Source organism: Sapajus apella, unplaced genomic scaffold, assembly GCF_009761245.1.
Source record: "Sapajus apella isolate SASKATOON/1434 unplaced genomic scaffold, GSC_monkey_1.0 scaffold44, whole genome shotgun sequence".
NCBI lineage: Eukaryota > Metazoa > Chordata > Mammalia > Primates > Cebidae > Sapajus > Sapajus apella.
Genome location: NW_022436984.1, coordinates 15698680 through 15720576, shown reverse-complemented (window position 1 = coordinate 15720576; position 21897 = coordinate 15698680). Strand labels below are relative to the sequence as shown.

Here is a 21897-nt window from a genome sequence, read left to right as displayed (position 1 = left end):
AGGAGGCGGAGGTTGGCGGTAGCCCAAAACCCCCCCTTCCTCCCCCACCAGGGTGAAAAAAACGAAAAACCCCCTCTAAAAAAAAAAAAAAAAAAAGAATTAGAATGTTTACTTGTACTGCACCTATTTTTGTCCTGTTTCTGAAGTGACAGAGACTGCACAACATTAAAAGTAAATGCAAGCATTAGAAATGGGAGAGAAAAAGGAAGTGACAGGGTATGTGAAAAAAGACGAAGCCAAAAGTGCTCTTGTCTAGGCTCTTCTTGCATATGTTGAGATTTTTCAGGTTTCTAACGTTTGATCAGACATCAAATTTTCACCTCAGTGTTCATCATCCTTGGAGACTAGTATACGCATATGTTTAAACTGTGAGGTAACTGGATTAATCAAGATTAGCTTGATCACAGAGCTTAGAACACAAAACAAAGGATAAGTGACAAATGAGCTTTTGGTACAGTTGCCTTACTTTTCTATTCATCAAATAAAGGCGGCAACTAGATAATGGTCTCTTCTATCCTTTATAAATGAGAAAAATGATTCTAAATATAAATTGTATAGTCCTTTTGTGATCAGACTTAGTATTTTAAAAGAACACACAGAAGAGGGAATACAGGATAAATCGCCAAATTTCCAGTTTATCTGAAGTTTTCTGAAATGCCAAAATTTTAAGCACATCAACTTCAGAAAGATTGTAAAAGGTATTTCGTGACAGTAGAAAATGGAAATAAGTTTTAATGACTGGAAGAGTAAAGTTCTGTGAGTTTATGGAAACCCCATGGGATATCTTCTAGTTTGGAAGCTCTGAAAGTTAAACTTTAGAATTAACATAACACAAACCTAAGCAGAAAGAGGCAGAAAAGAATCATAATGACTCTAAGGTTGGCAAGCCTAGAGTATAAGCTGATTATAGGTATGAATCTATCCAAAGAACCACACGAGTTGGCACCAGTCTGGTTAGCAATGACAAAAGAGTCACAGAGACAAATGTGTCCTATGTTCAGGGTAGAGAGACCTGAGCCGAGATCAGTTCCAGTGGCCATCACTGCTCTACTGTGGATGCAAGCACCGGATTTGCTCACTTTCTGATTCTACTTTGGCTTCATATGTACTTTCCCTAAAGGGAAGGAATGCATTGGCTGGAAGATGCTCATGTCCTGTCCCCTTGGCATTTATGTATTTTATGAATAAACTAGCATTATTTTCTTTTTCTCTTTTTTTTTTTTTTTTTTTTAAAGTCAGGGTCTGGCTGTGACACCCAGGCTAGAGTGCAGTGGCATCAACATGGCTCACTGCAACCTTGACCTCCATAGCTCAAGTGATCCTATTTCAGCATTCCAAGTAGCTGGGACTATAGTGCATGCCACCACACCCAGCTTACATGCGTGTGCATGTGTGTGTGTATAAAGAGTCTTATTATGTTGTTGCCCAGGCTGGATGTGAACTCATGGGCTCAAGTGATCTGCCTCTTCAGCCTCCCCAAGTGCTGGGATTATGGGATTACAGGCATGTGCTACCATGCCTGGCCTAAACTAGCATTCTGATTAAAAGATGCTTTCCTGAGGTTTGCTTAGAGAGACAACTTGGTTGGCCAGGGAAAACTAGGATTTAGTGTCCTTACCTGTTATAGTTCCTATTGTAAATTGACATTTCACAAAGCAGCTTTGGAAAACTTGGTTGATGTAAGTCCATATTTCCAAAATGAATCTTGTTTTGTTTCTTAGCTTATGAAGTTGAGAGCAAGGCCCTGGACTGTAATGATGTCATCATTTATTAAGGGACCCATGTATCACCTAGCTGCCCTCTACCAAGAAGTGCTGTTTCACATCTTTGGGTACCAGCCATCTTTTCAACTGACATTTCCACATAAACAGCTACTGTGAAAAGGGGCTCCAAATGCATATAACTTAAAATTTGTTGGACTGTAAGTTATAAGATTATTTTTATTAGAAATATTTATAATTTAGAGACATTTAATTAGAGATATCATAGTTTATTAGAGACACTTCCTAAAGCTCTAAGTCTACTGTTCTTCTGCAGCTATAATAGTCACCTAAATGTTGAGTAGTAACAAGAATATTATTAGAAATAGAAAATAGCATTTGAATTTGGAACTCTGAGAGTAGTTATAGTTGAACTACTAGCTGAACCTTTCATTACAACCCCAAACAGTGCTGTCAAGTTGTAACAGTTCCTACGGGTATCTCCAAATAATACTTTCTTCAAATGCTTCAAAGATAAGAACTTCCTAACTGGATTAGGACAAGTCTCTTGCATTTGATCAACTTGCCATTTCTCAGTACTTCCAAGATCATTCTGATTATCCAATGTCACACACTGCTCTCTCTTCTGGATCAGCTGCACTGTAACAGCACAGTAATATAAGATACGTAATGAAAAATCAGAGGCATTACTGTACATTGAAAAGGCTGCTCTACTAAGAGTTAGTAGAACTGTGGCCAAGTCCTTGATCTGCCATTATGTCAAGATGACACCAATGACAAGTCATTAATCTTCTCTGGAAAGTGGGCTAAGTGCTACAGGGCTACCTGTAAAATCTTGATTCTACAAGATTAAGTCATATTTGATAAACAGTTTATTAAGGCATGGACTTTTTTAAAAAAGGTTGCGATTAAAAATTGGCCAGACACAGTGGCTCATGCCTAATCTCATCACTTTGGGAGGCTGAGGTGGAGGGCTACTTGAGGCCAGGAGTACTACTTGAGGCTGAGCAAGGTGGCATGAACCTATGGTGCCAGCTACTCAGGACGCTGAGGCAGGAGAATTGCTTCAGCTCAGGAGGTCGAGGCACTGCACTCCAGCCTAGGTGGCAGAGTAAGATCCTGTCTCCATAAATGAAAATGAAACAAACCAAAAAAAGAAAAAAGAAAGAAAGAAAACAAAATTAAAAAAAAAAGGAAAAATTTGGGGCCTGGTAAACTTGAGTGATCTGAAAATCTCTTTTGGTGGAGTATCTAATTTAATCATGTATACTATTCCATATGACAAACATTAAGTTGACAAATTAAAAGATAGATTTAAATAAATAGATAATGATTCATTGGCAAGGCAAACAAAAATATTTTGGACAAATGCTAACTCTAAGTTGCTTGTAGACTAGTTTACAAATGGACTGGTTTTAATATATGCTATAAAATATGCAAAAAGGCAAATAAGTCTGCTTCCTCAAATACATGGCCTAGTTGTTGCTTATATGTGGTAAGCAAAATAAATTTCAGACCCATACTGAAGTTTATTTTGCTTATTATAAGATGTACATGCTTCTAAAAATTCTTTTATTTCACTAAAATGAACTGATTTATGATAAAGACTGCTAAACAATCTGTGCCACTAATTCATCACATGATTTGCTAATCCTAATTTCTAAACATATATACCAAGAAACTCATCTTCTATAAAAATAGTAGTTAACATTTACTGAATACTTACTATGTGCCAAGCAGTAGCATTAAGTACTTTATATACATTAACTTGTTTTAGTCCTATGAAGTAGAAACTACTTTTACAGGTATCCTCATTTTATAGATATGAAAACCAAAGAAAAGTTTACATAACTCACCCAAGGTCACATTAGCTTCTAAGTGGTGAAGCAAGAATTCAAATCAAAGGTAGTCTGGCCAAGAGTCTGTGCTCTTTGCTACTACGCTACATTGCCAACCTTTCTTTTCTTGGCCTCAGCTGGACTGTACTTCTTAAGGTCAAAGGAACACATGTTGTACATATTATTGGTGCCTGGGCCATTTCTTTTGCTACGGGGATACCTGTCATACAGTCAGTACTTGGCATGCTTACAGAAATTTATTCCAATTTACATTCTATAATTATAACCCAATCACAGCAGAAGTGGGCAACAGATTACAGGAAACATCCTTCTATTAACTCTCTTAAATGCAGAAAAATATCCATATACATTATTTTATTTTTAGTGGCAAAGGTGATATAGGATGTTATAGGGTGTTGAGGTAGGTAGAATCATAAGATTAAACATGAGATTTTTTTTATTGCTGACTCATTCAATTTTCAAAAAGTGTTATTCTAAAGGTTTCCTATGGAAATAGCTTTAAGAAACTGTCTTAAAACTAGTCAGAGAGTGACAAATATTAAACCCCCATCAAAAGGAGACGTCTTTTGAGAGCACACAGGGAATTCTAATGTTCTGCCGTCAGGTATTACCAGTTCCAGTTTTCAAAGACAAGCAGCTAATGACAGGAAACAACGCATACATTGATGTAAACATTTGTTTTTAACAGAAGTAAGGTTTCCCAATAATTTTGCTTGTTTTACTTCATTACTTACAGTGCACCTTCCATATCTGCTATATTTTCTTCCATTTTCTGAGACTACATAGAGGTAAATAAAGTTGTCATGAGATCCTACAGCCAGGAAGGTACCATCTAGAATGAAACAGGTCAGTGTTGAGTAGACAAATATATTGATAAATTTATTTACTGTTAATTTTACTAGATCGACCCTAAATGACTTATTTACAAATGCTGTTAAATCTCATCAATTTAACTGTTGTTTGGCAATTGAAGAACGAATCCTATCCACTAAGTATACTTGAAAAATAAATGGTCATTCAGTCTAATGTTACACAGTCCCTTCTTGGAGATGCTTACAGCCTTGGACTCTAGGCTCATTTTCTGGTTAACTAAAAACTGGCTCCAGAGAGGTTATCCTGCCTTCTTGGGTAGAAAGACACCGTGTTTACATGGTAGGATGAGCGAAGTGCTGCTTAGTTTAGCTAGCATATATATGTCCAATCACAGAGTAGGTACTTTGGGAAGAGACCACATTTCTTTCTTTTGTGGTGTCCTTGCCGGTACCCACCACAGTGCTAAGCATGTAACAAATGGTCAATAAAGTCCACGTGATCTCTGGAGTTTGACAGCTATATTTGCAGTGGTTAGTTGCTACTACAAGACTAAAAAACAATAAAATAAAACAAACCCCAGAGAAATGTTAACATTTTTGTTCAAGAGGACTCTCTTCAGGCTTACAGCTTCAAGTACATACTTTACCTTTCTTTTTCAATTTAAAGAACACTACTCTGTATTTCCTTTGAAACAACTGAGAAACAATCAGAAAGATGCTTTGGATCCTGTGCTAATCCAACATCTACTGGCATATATTTTCAAATAAAGAAAATATCAGACTACAGGAAGAATGGTATGAATCAAAGCCACATTAATAACAAAAAAAGGTAACTGGAGTATTATCATATCAACTTAATATTGTGAATAAAATACAAATAATTATTCTCAAGCAGGCTAAAGGAATAAAACAAACTCTTATAGAGAATTGCTAAGTATTTTATATTTTATCTAATTAACAAACCAATCATTACTATGTTATCAAAACAATGCACTAGATGCTAAGGGACTTGAAGGGCCTATAAAATTTGTGTATTTTGAATTTCTCTGTAATTTCTTTTATATTCTCATATATAAAGAAAAGGTTGCTAACTAGATGTGACATTTAGCCTAATACCTATTCAAAATTCTAAGTATGAGCAGTTCTGGAAAAAGGGGATTTGATTGTACTTTATCCTTCTTTCAAATGCAAATGTAGTTGTAGTAGTCCATTCTAAATTTGATGATTCAGAATGTTGTTTAGCAGATCTTTTGCAGTTTCTGGCAGCAGAATTTAATCTGATGTTGGGGGAAACATATTTAATACTTAACAACTCTAAAGAAAGAGAAAAAAAAGTCAGCCTTATCAGAAGTAAAAGTATGCAATTACAGTGAAGCGCTGTGAATGCCAGTCGTGGGAGGTGGGAGTAAATTTGCCTACCTATTGAGTAGCGCATTACAGAGAGCTGTTCGTTCCCGTCTGTGTGGATAGAAACTAGATCTCTGGTTTCTGCATCCAGAACAAACCACCTGTTAAGAAGTAAAAATCAAAATTTTCTTCTGATATTAGCATTTATAGAAGCAAAAGTTGTTTTCTTTTTTCTTTTTTTTGAGATGGGAGTTTTGCTTTTTCATAAGGCTGGTGTGCATGGCATGATCCTAGGTCACCACAAGCCTTGAACTCCTCGGCTCACACCACCATTCCACACCTCAGCTTCCTGAGTAGCTGGAACTATAGCTGTATCTCCGTGCTGGCTAATTTTTAATTTATTTTCTTTCTTTCTTTCTTTTTTTTTTTTTTTAAGAGATGGGGTCTTACTATGTTACCCAGGCTGGTCTTGAACTCCTGGCCTCAAGCAGTCCCCCTACCTTGGCCTCCCAAAGTAATGAGATTACAGGCATGTGCCACTGTGCCCAGACAGATCTTTTTTTTTAATTTTAAGAATTTTTAATAGTCCTTAAGTATGACATATTTTCTTCTAATGAAGGATAAATTCATTTAGCACAATGCTGCTAGATACAAAATACATAAATATACATGGGTCTAGGCATATCATTTCTATTTGGGTATTCACTGAATGCCATTCCTGTCTCTTTGCTAGGCGCTATTTAAATAGAAATATGGGATTAGTGTTCTTCAACAGGATGGGATGGAAAGAACAAGACACTTAAGTTGGGAGAAAGCAAATGAGTCAACTGAAAGAAAGAATGAATAAATTCAACCTCAGTAATGGTGGCTCAATACAATAGAGGAACTCACAGGAGGAAAATGAATGATAGCAAACAGAAAAACATCCTTAGGGAAGACGTAACATATGGGTTGAGCTGAACACTGAGGGAATGTTCGGACATTTTAGGCAGGAGGAACAGCAGCTGTATAGGTAGGGAGGTGAGAAGGACCACGGACAACCGTAGCAAGCCATTCATTTGGTGTGATTTCAAAAGAACCAGCAGGGAGCACTCTCCACCCCAGGACCTCCAACACTTAACACAGGGAAGCTCTAAATTCTTTGCAACATATATATTTTTTCATTCACATTTCTAGGAAAAGTCAAAATGCAAATGCCTCTTGAGAGCTAAAACAACTTAAATCCAACTACATCCTAAATCACTATTATCAGACCTTTTTTCTAAGAGTATTTGAAGGAAAGGATGGGTACTTCAGAAGAATGTGGTGAGACCAGGGATATGAAGCAAAGTTGGGCACCATGGACAGAAAAACTGAAGGCTGCATAAGTGAGAGGATGGCAGCATGCACAGCTGGTTGGAAGAATTCAGAGTTGAGCACTGCCACATCAGAGTAGGCACTAAATATGTGGAGAATGAATAAGTTAACAAATAAATCAAAAATAAGTCTTGAATATGGCAAAAGTCAAATTTTGGCAAGAGGTATTTAATAGTAGTACAGTACACAGGAAGAAAATGGATGGGATGGAAATAACAGGAGAAGACTAGAAAAACAAAATCACTACTTACTGGCCTTTAAACTCAAGTATTCACATATAAATGCTATTTCTCTTACCTAAGTAGATGACAGAATTTACAAATTAGGCTAACTGCCTAAAAGTTTCAGCCCATAGCCTACAAGTTACTAAAAATTCATTCATAAACTGGACAGGGCAAAAAAAGCAAGTTTTTTTTTTTTTTGAGATGGAGACTCACTTTTGTCCCCCAGTCTTGAGTGCAGTGGTGCGATCTTGGCTCACTACAACCTCCGCCTCCTGGATTCAAGCGATTCTAATGCCTCAGTCTCCCGAGTAGCTGGGATTACAGGTGCGCACCACCACACCCAGCTAATTTTTACACTTTTAGTAAAGACAGGGTTTCACTGTGTTGGCCTGGCTGGTCTTGAACTCCTGATGTCAGGTGATCCTCCCGCCTCAGCCTCCAAAAGTGCTGGGATTATAGGCATGAGCCATCGTGCAGGGCAATTTTTTTTTTTTAATCTTTATTTTTTACCTGCTCCTACCTTCTGAGTCATTTCATTTTTAATTATTCAGATGGAAAAAATGTCACCACTAATAAAAACCAATAAAGAGAATCATAATGATTTGTTTTTTTGAAAGGGAGTGTCACTCTGTAACCCAGAGATGGGGTTTTGCCATGTTGACCAGGCTGCTCTCAAACTCCTGACCTCAATTGATCCACCCACCTTGGCCTCCCAAAGTATTGGGATTATGGGCATGAGCATGATAACCCATATCTGGAAAGGGACAATTTCCCCCTTAAAAGAAATATTTAGGAGAGAGAAAAGGGCTTGAAGGAATTTTTTTTTTAAAGCTTAGTGATATGGTTTAACAGGGATTAGTGTATTCAAGGTAGAACTGAAGTCTTAAAGATCCCAATTTTTTACCTTGTCAACAAAGAGTTAAACTCCGTAAAAATATTTGAAGAGATTTATTCTGAGCCAAATATGAGTGACCATGGTGCATGATGAGACAGTCCTCAGAGAACATGTGCCCAAAGTGGTTGAGGCACAGCCTTAGTTTTATACATTTTAAGGTGACATAAGACATTAATCAGATACATGTTAAAATATACATTGGTTTGGTCAGGAAAGGCAGGACAACTTGAAGGTAGGTGGGGGCTTCCAGGTTATAGTCAGATTTAAAATTTTTCTGATTGGCAATTGGTTTAAAGAGTTATCAGTAGAAAAGAACTGTCTGGGTTATGATATGAGGTTGTGGAGACCAAAGTTTTATCATGGAGATGAAGTCTTCAGGTAGCAGGCTTCAGAGACAATAGACTGTAAATGTTTTTTATCAGACTTAAGGTCCATATTGATATTAAATGTTGGTTGGCTTTTTCTTAATTCTAAGAGATAACAACGCATAACCTTCCCATCATGGCCTGAACCAGTTTTTCAGGTTAATTGTGGAATGCCCTTGTTAGATGGTAAGGGGGCCGTAAAACCTATCAGAGAAATCTCTAACTAAACACATTCATAAATATCAGTAATTTGTGAACTATGGCTGAAACTTCTATGCAACTAATCGAATTCTGTCATCTAATCAGGTAAGATAAATAGCTTTCATATGTGAATACTTGAGTTTAAAGGCAAATAAGCAGGAAAACTGGCACTTTGAAGCCATATGCTGCGTGTTTAGCAATTATTTTCATTTTAAAAAGTGCACAGGTACAAGCCATATATAGTCAGTCCGATTTAAAAAAAAAAAAAAAAAAAAGTGCACAGGAAGGCCCGGCATGGTGCCTCATGCTTGTAATCCTAGCACTTTGGGAGGCTGAGGCAGGAGGTTCGCTTGAACAGGAGTTCAAAACCAGACTGAGCGTCATAGTGAAACCTCATCTCTCTTTTATTTTAAAATAATATTAAAAGTAAAATATAAAATTAAAAAAGCATAAGAAATATACTTTATTGCAACACAGATTATAAGTTTCTTCTGAGAATGTAATTCATTAACCAATTTTTATGACTATCCCTCTGAAATTGCACTGGGCCTAGAAATACCAAAGTTGATGCTAAGTTCCTTTTTAGAGTACAGGAACAAAATAATATCCCAATTCAGACTGAACTGACACACCAAGAGGACAAGATACAGAGCTGCTGTGTATCAGGTGAGTTTTTAAGGAGTTTATGGAAACTTTATGACACCCTCAAGCATTTAAAACTTATTACTTTTTTTTTTTTAAGACAGGGTCTCACTCTGTTGCCCAGGCTGGAGTGCAGTGGTATGATCACAGTTTACTGCAGCCTCAACCTCTCAGGCTCTCAGGTGATCCTCCCACCTCAGCCTCCTGAGTAGCTGGGAACAAAAGTGTATGCTACCATGCCTGGCTAATTTTTTGTAGCAACGGGGTTTTGCCATGTTGCTGGTCTTGAACTCAGATGGTTTCCTATATGCTTAACAACAATTCTTTTTGGTTCAAGAAAATAATTTCCTCCAAATCCTACAGTGACCTGTCAAGTGTCTTTCTCAAAGAAAATGGACCAAACTTGGTCCAGATGGACAAATGTCCAAGTCTAAGGGATTTTAAACCTCATAATGATCTAATACTAACGTGTTTTGGGGAAAATCTGAGCTAGCCTTCTGTATCTAAAAAGTATCACTAATTGCTCTTTCAAGCAGCTTAATTCTAAAAATCAATTATTTCAGTCAGTAGCATCTCTATTAGATATTCATAATTCAATTACCTTTACAGACCTGTGTATCCATTATTCTGAAAGATTCTGCAGCATTATAAGAATAAATTGGAATGTTTTTACATTCCAGGTGTTAATTTGTATTTAACCACCAGAAGGAAAAATTGCTACAAAAAACCCTCTAAATGACTAAATTTAGAATTAAATGAATTAGTTGATTTAAAATATTTAAGTCATATATAAACAAAAAATATTTATGTAAGTATGTTCACAATAGTCTCACCCCATTAAAAATCAGCATTCCACATTTTTAAATGAGTTTAATTTTGGGAAAGCGACTTCATGTTTTTCTTTGCCTCCTTAAAAAAATTATTTGTGAGGAAGACTACCTACTAGCAGAGACAATAAAGACGAGTCCATTAAAGATATGTAAGTTATAAACATGTTAACCTTAGAAAGGTACTATGCAAGGTTTGCAAGTCAGGTCTTAATTTTAGAAAATATATCTTTTATTACATGTCTGTAGCATTTAATAAAAGACAGGATGGCAAAAGGTATAGCACAAACAACTTATGAATACTCAATTGTGTTATATGCGCTTCAAATCCTACCCTTGCATAAAAAAAAAATGAGAGAAATTTTCTGACATTTGTAATTTCACAATGGCAAGTCAAATCTGCCAACTCCTCTTCAATGAAGCCTATAATGACCACTATCATTTTGCAAGTGAACTCCCTTTTAATCCCCCCATCTTTTTCCCTGTTCTCCTCGCATGGTTCTTAACATTTTCTAATAGAATTCATTATAATGGTTATTATTTTATTTTTTTGTAGAGATGGAGTCTCGCTATGTTGCCCAGGCTGGTCTCAAACTCCTGGCTTCAAGTGATCCTCCTGCCTCAGCCTCCCAAAGCACTGGAATTACTGGTGTGGATTACTGCATCTGGATTATTTTTATTATTATTATTTTTTTGAAATAAGGTCTTGCTCTGTTGCCCAGGCTGGAGTACAGTGGCACAATCTCGGCTCACTGCAACCTCTTTCAGGTTCAAGTGATTCTCCTGCCTCAGCCTCCCGAATAGCTGGGATTACAGGCGTGCACCACCACAGCTGACTAATTTTTGTATTTTTACTAGAGACAGGGTTTCACCATGTTGGCCAGGCTGGTCTTGATCTCCTGACCTCAGGTGATCGGCCCACCTTGGCCTCCCAAGTGCTGAGATTATAAGCATGAGCTACAGCACCTGGCTGCATCAAGCCTTATTTTTTATTCTGCCCCATACACACTAAAACGTGGGCTTCACAGGGCAGGTATTTTTGTTTTGCCTTCTGATGTATCCTGAATACACACAATGGCATGTAGCGAATGGCAGGTGCTCAACAGTTACTGAATAATTGTATGAATATACAGAACAACAAGCATATTAGTGAGCCACTTAAGAGATTAATTCTCCAAATCAGATTGAGAACATTCCTAAATAAGCATTTAAACATCCCACGACTTCAGATTACTTAGCTTACTTAAAGACCCTACCTGCCTGAGTGCGTTCCTATGGCCACCACTGTGCCACTTGGATGAAAATCTGCACAGTGTCCTGGTTCCTAGAAAAGAGACAGACAGCTGTTGGGGAGTACATGAGACTGTCTCCCTAGATCTATAGGGATAGTGGCAAAAACATTTGAAAATAACTTGTTTCATATAAACATAAAACTTTGATCAACTTTATTGCAGCTAATGAGAAATACCACATGGACATGAGAGGAAAAAGAATTTCAGAGCATGAAGGGGATATGCTGGCAGAGTGGTGAGGTAAAGGGACAACCAGCTTGTGGCTAGGGAGTGAAATAATAAAGATAGTAACAACAAACATTGGTGCAGTTCTTTAGTGTCCACAAAGAAGCTGGAGATACCTTTTGGACTAGACAAGGTGGATATTGGGGTGGCGGTGGGTGGGGGGGGGAGTTGACAGAAAGTACAGTAAGAGACCACTCAAAAATAAGACAATAGAGCCTGTTAGTGAGCAGCACTTACTGAACCCAATGACAACACCACTCAAAGCCCAAATATTTCCATAATAATTAATGCTATATAGATACATGAAATCTTTATGATTTTGCCATTGAAGCTGATAGACAAGTTGAGCTTTTACACTACCAACTTGCTTCTTTAAAATGGGTTCATGTTCACACTTTGAGACTAAACACTTCCCTCTTACCTCCAACCCCCCTTTACTAAACCATATGGTTTAGTTATGGTAAGAGGGAAGTAAGACTAAGTGGTTTGAATCAACCCTTAGTCCTTTTTACTTTGCTGCTCAGCTGCCAGCATGAGGAGTTCCTGTGGGGGAACTAATAATCACATCTTGCTTCACTCACATCCACCAGCCTGGTCCATTCCAGCCTGTGTTCCACTGAGTTCCACAGGCAGACCTGCCTGTCCTGAGCACATGTCAAGAGCAAATCTTTGAAGGGATGTGTGGCAAGACCCCAAAGCTCATCTGTATGACCCTGAAAATGAAAGACACTCACTGTTATAAGAACCAAAGAATATCACAGAAAATATTCAGTTAATCGTTAATATCATACAGCTTACTTGTACTTCTATTTGGAAGCCATCATTAAATGTTCCCCGTAAAATAAAGTTTCGTGATGTGCCTACTAAAAATTGATCTGCCTTTCCTTCTGCTACAGCTCTGATTGTGCCATACTGATCAGGAACCTAGGAAAAAAAAAAAAAGTGTAAAGTCACCATATGCATACTAACATGCATTAATTACTACTTGAAGCCTGCATTTATAGCTGTAAGCAATTATGGAGTAATTATGATGAAATCCCAAATTTGAATATGGTAATCTCATACTACTAATTTATTTGTCCAGACAATTACATTTTATTATACAGAAGTTATAATCATCAACATTCTTTGCTTCAGTTAATTTTAAATGTGTATATGATTTTAAGAGTTAAGGGTTAAGAATATGGAAAAAAGAAGTAAGTTCTATTAGATCACATGAAGAATGTAGTTGGGTTTTGTTACTTATTAGTTATGTTACTGTGGGTAAGTTACTTAGCCTAAGAAGCATTTTTCTGTAATATGAGATAATACATGCCCTACCTACTCTTAATTGTTTAAGGATCAAAATATAAAAATATTCTCACTACAAAAAAATGATAAATGCATTAGGTGACAGATATACTAACTATCCTGACTGGATTACTATACAGCATATCTGTATCAAGACATCAGATTGTATCCCATAAATATGTTCAATTACAATGTGTCAATTAAAATTAATGTGGAATTTCTTTGTAAATTAAAACAATATTTGTAAAGTATTATAACCAATAGGACTCCTTGGGAGGGCAATTTCATTTCATGCAATATATGGAACAATCTCAGTGAATGCTATGTTAATATATTTAATAATAATCTCAAAGAATGATTCTGAAATAATGAAATTATAAATCCCACTTTATAAAGTGGGATCTAAAATTACTCCTAAAAATACAAATAACTGAATTCTAAGAGGAACTCAAGTTTACGTTAGAAATGGCAAAGGGAGAAGTGAACAAGGTGGTATATCACAATTTTTTTTTTTTTTTTTTTTTTGGGAGATAGTCTCACTCTGTCGCCCAGGCTGGAGTGCAGTGGTACGATCTCAGCTCATCACCATGGCTGGCTAATTTCTGTATTTTTAGTAGAGATGGGGTTTCACCATATTGGCCAGGCTGGTCTCAAACTCCTGACCTCATGATCCACCCACCTCGGCCTCCCAAAGTGCTAGGATTACAGGTGTGAGCCCCCACACCAGGCCGATTGTGTAGCTTTTAGTAACAAAGGATATGAGTTATCTGAGAAGAAAACAGTAATGGAAGCTGCATTTTCTGTATGAACTTAAGGTTGTGATTAAGCAACTCTTTATTATCTATCTTCCTGGAAATAAAATCCACGAACAATATCAGGATCTTCTTTTTCAGGGGATTTTCCAGAAGATTTTCTCTGGAAAGAATGTTACATGTGGGAAAAAACCACTAAGCATAAATCCAAAATATAAATCACCAAAAAAGAGAAGAAAAATTAACTTTGTGACATTTGCTCTGGGTCTTTTTTTGAGATGGAGTCTCGCTTAGTTGCATAGGCTGGAGTGCAGTGGTACAATCTCGGCTCATTGCAACCTGCACCTCCCAGGTTCAGGCAATTCTCCTGCTTAAGCCTCCCAGTAGCTGGGATTACAGGCGCCCACCATCATGCCCAGCTAATTTTTTTGAATTTTTAGTAGAGATGGGGTTTCACCATGTTGGCCAGGCTGGTCTCGAACCCCTGACCTCAAATGATTCGCCCACCTCGGTCTCCCAAAGTACTGGTATGCTCTGGTTTTAATGGGCAAATTGTTCTGCCTAATCTTTAAAACTATTCTTTTAAATTCTTTTGTTTAATGAATGGTCTTTTTGTTGAAAAAAGTTATCTTAAAGGCAATAACAAACTCTTTTCTTCAGGGGAGGAAATGAAATTATAAGAATTTAGTAAGTGTGCAAGAAAAGTTTAAGTTACCTTAATGTAGGACAAAATACCTGAGTTTATTTAGTATTTTGATATTCCATTTTCATCCTTACCTCTATTTCTCTTTCAGGATTCAGATCATGATCCCACAGAATGATTTTTCTGTCTTTTCCTCCTCCAGTTAATAACATCCCATTTCTCATCTGACAAAGTGTGAACACACTGCCATCATGTGCTTTGATTTGTTTGCTGATTTGATATATACCTAATATGATAAGGGAAAAATAAAAACACTAGTGACAATACTTTTCATCAGATTTTATTGTCTATTTGGAATAAAACTTCAGTAGAACTACAGAGTTAATCAGAAAGTTCATATGACTCAATCAAAAATCTATTTTCTTTTCTTTTTTTTTTTTTTTTTTTTTTGAGACAGAGTCTCGCTCTGTCGCCCAGGCTGGAGTGCGGTAGCACGATCTTCGCTCACTGCAACTTCTGCCTCCTGGGTTGAAGCAATTCTCCTGCCTCAGCCTGCCAAGTAGCTGCGATTACAGGTGCCTGCCACCATGCCCAGCTAATTTTTGTATTTTTACTAGAGACGGGGTTTTACCATCTTGGCCAGGCTGGTCTTGTACGCCGCCTGACCTCATGATCCACCTGCCTTGGCTTCCCAAAGCTCTGGGATTATAGGTATGAGCCACTGCGCCTGGCCCAAAAACCTATTTTCAGCAAGTCTTCTGTGCAAGGCAGGTAGTAAAGCTTAAGGCATAATACAACCTTTTGCATTTATGTAAATATTTATTTACTCTGAAAATATTTCAAAATATTTTCCCACAAAAAATCAAAGCAAAAGTAGTGATAATTCCATGGACAAAAGGGGATATAGTATAGGTTTCAGAACTTTACTGTCTCTCATCATCATCTTGTATGGTAGCTAGGGTAGGTATTACTCTTCTGATTTTGGAGCTCAAGACACAAGGGGTACAGGAGTGGCTTAGCAGACACCACAGTTAGCTAATAAGAAAGTTGTGACTAGGCTCAAGTATCCTACCTTGATGTTCCTTTAACTTTGCAAAAACGTATTTGTTTCCTTTTGAGTTAACAGTCACAATGTCTAACATTTTACAAGCATTGTTAACCCAGAGGCCTTTTGACGTGCCAAGGATTACTCCCCCTTTATTTGCTAAGATATGGGGGCTGCTGTGAAGGTTACCGAGACACAAAGGTAGGCAGTGGAGAATTTCAGTACTAGCAGAGAAGAATTTCAGTATTTTAAAAACTGATTCAGCTGTACCAATGTGATAGCTAAATGACACCCCAGTTTTCTTGTATACCCGTATCACACATTGTTAAGTACCCAGGGAGGGACCAAGTGGGTAAAGAAAGGATATTTTTGGCAACATCTATGTGGTTTTTTATTATACTTTGACCTCTTTTAAAGATGAGAACAAAATAATAGTATTCATACCTCTTTTTTTTTTTTGGTGTTCATAAATGTTTTACTCAGAGAAGCTCTTTAGCTAGATAGGCTAGCAGAGCCAAGAGTAAAGCTTTTTTGAAGATGATGTCTTATAGAATTAACTACCAGGTTCAAAATGGGAAGGTAGAGCCTCATTGAAATATAGTGAAAGTAAGTCAATAAATAGCCCTTAGACTCCTTGAAAAAATGAAAAAAATTCAGGTTTAACAACTATTCATTTTCTAAAACTGTTCCTCAACTAATGAATGGATTTTAAAAACACAGCATGTCTATACAATGGGATATTACTCAACCATAACAAGGAATGAGGTGTTGACACAGGCTACCACCACATGGATGAACCTTAAAAACATAACGCTAAGTGAAAGAAGTCACAAAAGACCACATATTGCATGCCTCCGATTATGTGAAATGTCCCAAACAGGCAAATCTATAGAGACCAAAAGGAGATTAGTGGTTACCTAGGGGCTGAGGGGAGGGAGAAATGGAAAGTGACTACTAACGAGTACAGGTTTTCAGATTTTCTTTCCTGCGTGATGAGAATGTCCTTACGTTAGATAGTGGTGATGGCTGCACAACCTTGTAAATATACTAAAAACCAATGAACTTTACAGGCATACTTTAACAGGGTAGATTTCATGGTATGCGAATTATATCTCAAAACCATTATTGAGATTGCTCTTTTTTACTCATCTATTTGAACTGCCATTATACTTAACAAATTAACTAAAATTTGTAAGGTTTTGGTATCCTGAAAAAATTTCAGCGACAGCTAATTATTCGATTTCAGTATGAGTATGTAGTGGTACAAATACTTAATAGATGGGTATATATGGTAGGGAGACAAGAAGGGGCTTGATGTGAAGGAGGGCCTGCCCAATTCAGCAGACCTGCAAGTAGAACTCCAACAAACTTGCTGTTTAGATCAACTGTCTCCACTTACGTCAACATTTATCATCTAAAAATGCCTTAAAAATTGAACAACACAACTGTGTTCGGTGGGATAGGCAGACAAGTATCTATCACTATTCTGATGTGACCAAGTGAGGGAGGACATCTGAGAGATGTGAATTTTCTGAGAGTACTACTGGCTTTATTTGGATATTAAAAATTGAGAAATAAGTTTTAGGCTTATTTTCCCATGCATGGTCAAACTAACAATAGAAGCCTGAAGGTACCATGTAAGAAAACACAAAAAGCAGAGGTGTGGAAGTTTCATCGTTCTCCATCAGAATGTAAAAAAATAAAGTTTTTCTATTAAGTCATATTTCTAAACATGACAAAAATCTTGTTACACTTAAAATCCTCCCAAAATGGAATATTAGAAAATAAAAAATAAAAATGAAGAAAAAAATGCTTCATCAGAAATAAAAAATACTCTATATAGTTGTCAACTCAGTGAGATACAAATTCCCACCCTTAGCACTCCAGGAAAGTTATTTCCTAAGGTGAACCTACTATCAATTTAGCTTAAAAAATTCAGTGATTCCAATTTAAACAAATCATCAAAGTTTCCTTTATACAGTGTCTACCTATAAAACAAATTTATAGCCAAAGATGTCTTTCTTATGGGCTTGTATTTCTGACAGTCCAGTTGCCAAATGATGTTTGAAATACCTGCCAAGCAAAATAATTATCCTTGAATTAAAAAAACCTACTCTGCCTTCAGGCTTACTCACATGGCCAAGTCTATCCAAACGTAATCACAAATCTCACCATTTCTTCTCATCTCTAACAGAAACAAAGCTTCTATAAAAAGCAAGTTTAGATGGCTTGCCAAATAAAGATGTTTGGAAGGCTTTCTGTGCCTGTTTAAAGAATCAAATATTAGGGAGACTTTGAAATTTATGTTATATTCTTAGCAACTGGGTCCATTTGATTATTTGGAGAATACATAAAATGGCAGTGTTTCTTAGCTCCTTTGCAAGACTTAAGAATGGTGAACATTTTAATGGTGCTGTAGATACTCTCCACTTCCACTTAGCCACTTAAAGATTACAAATTATTTTGCATAAGAACAATTTCAATCTATTTCATATGTGCAGAAAATAAATAACAAATGCCTCATACTTACTTAAGGAACAGAAAATACTAATTACTTTGAAGATTCCCATTAATTTATGTTTAAGGAAAAAATGGTTTGGAAACAAGAACAAAATATGTAAGAGCACTTGTAAGACATAAAATACAGTTTTGGTTTGTCTCCTATTTACAAAAGTAAAAGGATTAGTTGTGAAATTATACTTCTGCCATCCAAAAATGTCCTTTTATCAGGCATGATGTCAAAATTGAGTACACTCAAATTTTGGTTGGTAAGACTGCCACAGGTGCAGAAATGTCATAGTTGGGAATATGTAAATTGGATCTAGTGAAATATGCGGGTAAGAGTTAAAAAATGGAAACTTTGGGCACTTATTCTGGTCTGGGATTCCATTTATTTCACTGCACTCACCAAATCCTTCCCAGCCAATTGAAAACCTCAAATTCTTAGCAACTTTGCCCATAATAGAGTTAGTCATGTGGCAAAGAACAACACAGGCCATTTCATGTGTCCAGCAATTTACATGATTGGATTTCCTGTTTCCTGTTTGTGCATATGTAGAGAGGCTAAGCTACAAATTTTTCAAAGACCAAAATAAAATCCTCGAACCTCTTCTTCCTGCCCCCAGTCTGAACACAGACATTAAGGCTAACAAAAGGGTATATTCACATGTAAATTCTGCTCAGTGTTAGAGAGTTGTGAACAATTTAAAAGTCACAATTTTTTTTTCTTTTGAGACTCACACTGTTGCCCACTCTGGAGTGCAATGGCACAATCTTGGTTCACTGCAACCTCCGCCTCCCAGGTTCAAGTGATTCTGCGGCCTCAGTCTCCTGAGTAGCTGGGGTTACAGGCATGCACCAGCCACCACACCCAACTAAATTTTTTTGCATTTTTAGTGGAGACAGGGTTTCACTTTGTTGGCCAGGCTTGTCTCGAACACCTGACCTTGTGATCTGCCTGCCTCAGCCTCCCAAAGTGCTGGGATTGCAGGTGTGAGCCATGGTACCCAGCCCAAAAGTCATTGTTTTAATATACTATGTTGTTCCTGGCATTTCTGATACTAAGTAAATGTACCCAGGAAAGAAAAATGAAAGAAAAATAAAAGAGTAGTTGATAACACTGTTGTTCCAACTCTCTGTTTTCTTTTTTTTTTTTTTGAGACGGAGTTTCACTCATGTTACCCAGGCTAGAGTGCAATGGCGCGATCTCGGCTCACCGCAACCTCCGCCTCCTGGGTTCAGGCAATTCTCCTGCCTCAGCCTCCTGAGTAGCTGGGATTACAGGCACGCACCACCATGCCCAGCTAATTTTTTGTATTTTTAGTAGAGACGGGGTTTCACCATGTTGACCAGGATGGTCTCGATCTCTTGACCTCGTGATCCACCTGCCTCGGCCTCCCAAAGTGCTGGGATTACAGGCTTGAGCCACCGCGCCCGGCCTCTCTGTTTTCTTAAGAACTCAACCCACTGCCATTCTTCTTGTATGTAAATTTTGAATCTAAATGGAATGAAAGAGGCTAAGAATATATGGCCAATGATTGAGATCAGGGTCAATAGCAATACAATTTAAGGCTTATTGTTTTAAACTTCTTAATATGTCTAATTCAATTCAAATGCCAAGCTTACAAATTCAGGTGAATGGATTTGAAAAACATCTAATTAAATCATTAATTTAGTGCAGATGGTACCTGACTTTTGTTGTTTCAATGTATTATTTTTGATGTTATGATAGATTTATCAGGATATAATGCCATCTAGAAGTCAAGGAGCACCTGAATGTAACTCCTAAAAAATACAGTATAAAAATCTGTGCATTCATAAGAAAATAATAATGCTAAATTTAAATTCCACGTTTAGGTGAAAATAGTTTCTTAATCAATACCACTCAACTTTTACTCCTACAGTGACACCCAAAGTTAAGATGAAAGTTATTTCCTTAATGTTTGACAAATAGTTTTCAATCAGCTAGTGGCAAATGCCAGACACTGTGTTACAGGGAAAGTTTACTGGGGAACGCAGATATGTAAATTGGGTCTTTCTGAGCAGATGAACAGGGATTCCTTTACTCATAAATCACTTAGGGTGATTTCATGGTCTGATGCAAGGACGAGAGAGAGACAGAGAGAGAGAGAGAGAGAGAGAGAGAGAGAGAGAGAGAGAGAGGGAAGTAAGGAGTTGTTTCAGTGTGTTTAGGGTGAGGCAAATAAACAAGAGAAAGGACATGTTGCTCTGCCATTTCCCAGGGGAGGTATCTCAGAAACCTCAGGGTGATTTCCCCATTACCTCCTTTCCTTTTTTTTTTTTTTTTTTTTTTGGGTGTATTCTCAAGGACTTGCTGACCCAGCTAGTTCAATTTTTACTGTTACCACCTGTTGCTGCTAAGAATCTCTCTGTTCTCCTGGCCCACTTGTTTTAGAACCAGGTCTCCAATTTTTCTCTCAGAACCTCCTACTCTGAAGGAAGTACATGGTAGTCTGGACATTTTTTTCAAAGTTTGATTATTCTTAAATAGTAAGGAAAAAACAGGGTTTCAAAAAGGTTATTTTCCATGTCCTTCCCCTAAATTTTTTCATTTACCATAGAAAAGGGCAAAGAGAATCTGTATATTTGGGTGCAAATAAAACTTAACAAAATAAATCTGTATTTTTTAGGAAAACTGATTTGAGGTAAAGCTGAATGGATGCAAAGGACCACTACACTAAGGATGGGAAGAAGGGCTGCAGTGCGGAAAAGAAAAAGAAGAGGTGGATTGAACTATGAGTTTATTCCTTTTTTCTCCCCTCTCCCGTTTTATCAGATAGCCATGCATTCTGCCCTAACAGATATCCCAGAACCAGCTCAGGGGAGAGTGAGCCTTTATTCTTTTTAAACTAACATATATCAATATCATTTCTTTCTAATTATTAACCTCATAAAGGGAATGGCTCAGTACAGTCAAATGTGGGTTATATATGCTTAATAAATAACTGGATAAATAATTTCATTAAAAAAAGATTATGAAGAATGCTGAAAACTGTTGGTGACCTGCTCAGATTGATACACTGCAGCTCTTTCTCTCCTGGTCTAAGAGATGGGACTGCAAGAGCACTATGTGAGAATTATAAGAAATGAGTTTAATATAAGAGTACTGTACCTTTAGGACCCTTCCCAGGTGTGGGCTCTACAGTAGTTTTGCTCCATATAAGCATGACTCCACCTGAGTCTCCAGTAAGGACATCTCCATTTCCCAAGAATGCTAAACACTGAACAAATTTTGGCTTTTCATATTTCTACAATGAAACAATGAAAATTTTCAATTTTCTTTTTGTCATGACTTGATGCTTATTCAACAATTTAAAAAATTAAAGTTTTATTCACCTAATGACATTAAAACAATCTGATCCTTACCCCAAAAATTCCCTGTTTTCTTGTTAGTGAATTGCCACTCCAGGTCCAGAAGAAAATATGAGATTTACCGCATGTTATTATAGTATTTGCATCTGTTGGGTGAAACTCCACAGCCAAAACAACTTCATTTGTTGTCTATGAAAAGGGAAATAAGGCTTTAGATGAATGTATATCCTTATCTCCTTCCAGTATCAGTTCAATTGCTATTGACAATTAACAACAGGGAAAAACTGAGAAAATGCCTCTTCTTTCAAGCTAATTTTCCTGATAAATGTTGATAATATATTTTTGGGATGATTTAAATCTGATGTCCTTGTATTATTATATCACCTTTTATGCTATTTATAAAAACTCTGCATTAGAAAGACATTTATATGAATACCTTTAGTTTCTTGCATATGCCATAAAAGTACACTTAGAACTATCAAATGTAAGGGCAACATACATTCTTTCTTAAAGATACTATTTTTATTAAAAGAAAAAAAAAGTAAACAGTCTTATTTTTCTTTATACTA

The 21897-nt window shown here is 36.9% G+C and overlaps 1 protein-coding gene across 4 annotated transcripts in view; it reads right to left on the bottom strand.

The window, feature by feature from the left end:
- The window catches only part of EML4 (EMAP like 4), a 157660-nt gene that overhangs the window by 10695 nt on the left and 125068 nt on the right, over nucleotides 1-21897 (bottom strand). For all 4 annotated transcript variants that reach the window (XM_032239408.1, XM_032239410.1, XM_032239409.1 and 1 more), the window contains 8 exons: nucleotides 21383-21517; nucleotides 21129-21264; nucleotides 14586-14737; nucleotides 12565-12690; nucleotides 12348-12479; nucleotides 11506-11573; nucleotides 5812-5900; nucleotides 4315-4412 (listed from right to left, as the gene is read on the bottom strand). In XM_032239408.1, the coding sequence (XP_032095299.1) occupies nucleotides 4315-4412; nucleotides 5812-5900; nucleotides 11506-11573; nucleotides 12348-12479; nucleotides 12565-12690; nucleotides 14586-14737; nucleotides 21129-21264; nucleotides 21383-21517 (936 nt within the window). The remainder of the gene's footprint in view (nucleotides 1-4314; nucleotides 4413-5811; nucleotides 5901-11505; nucleotides 11574-12347; nucleotides 12480-12564; nucleotides 12691-14585; nucleotides 14738-21128; nucleotides 21265-21382; nucleotides 21518-21897) is intronic.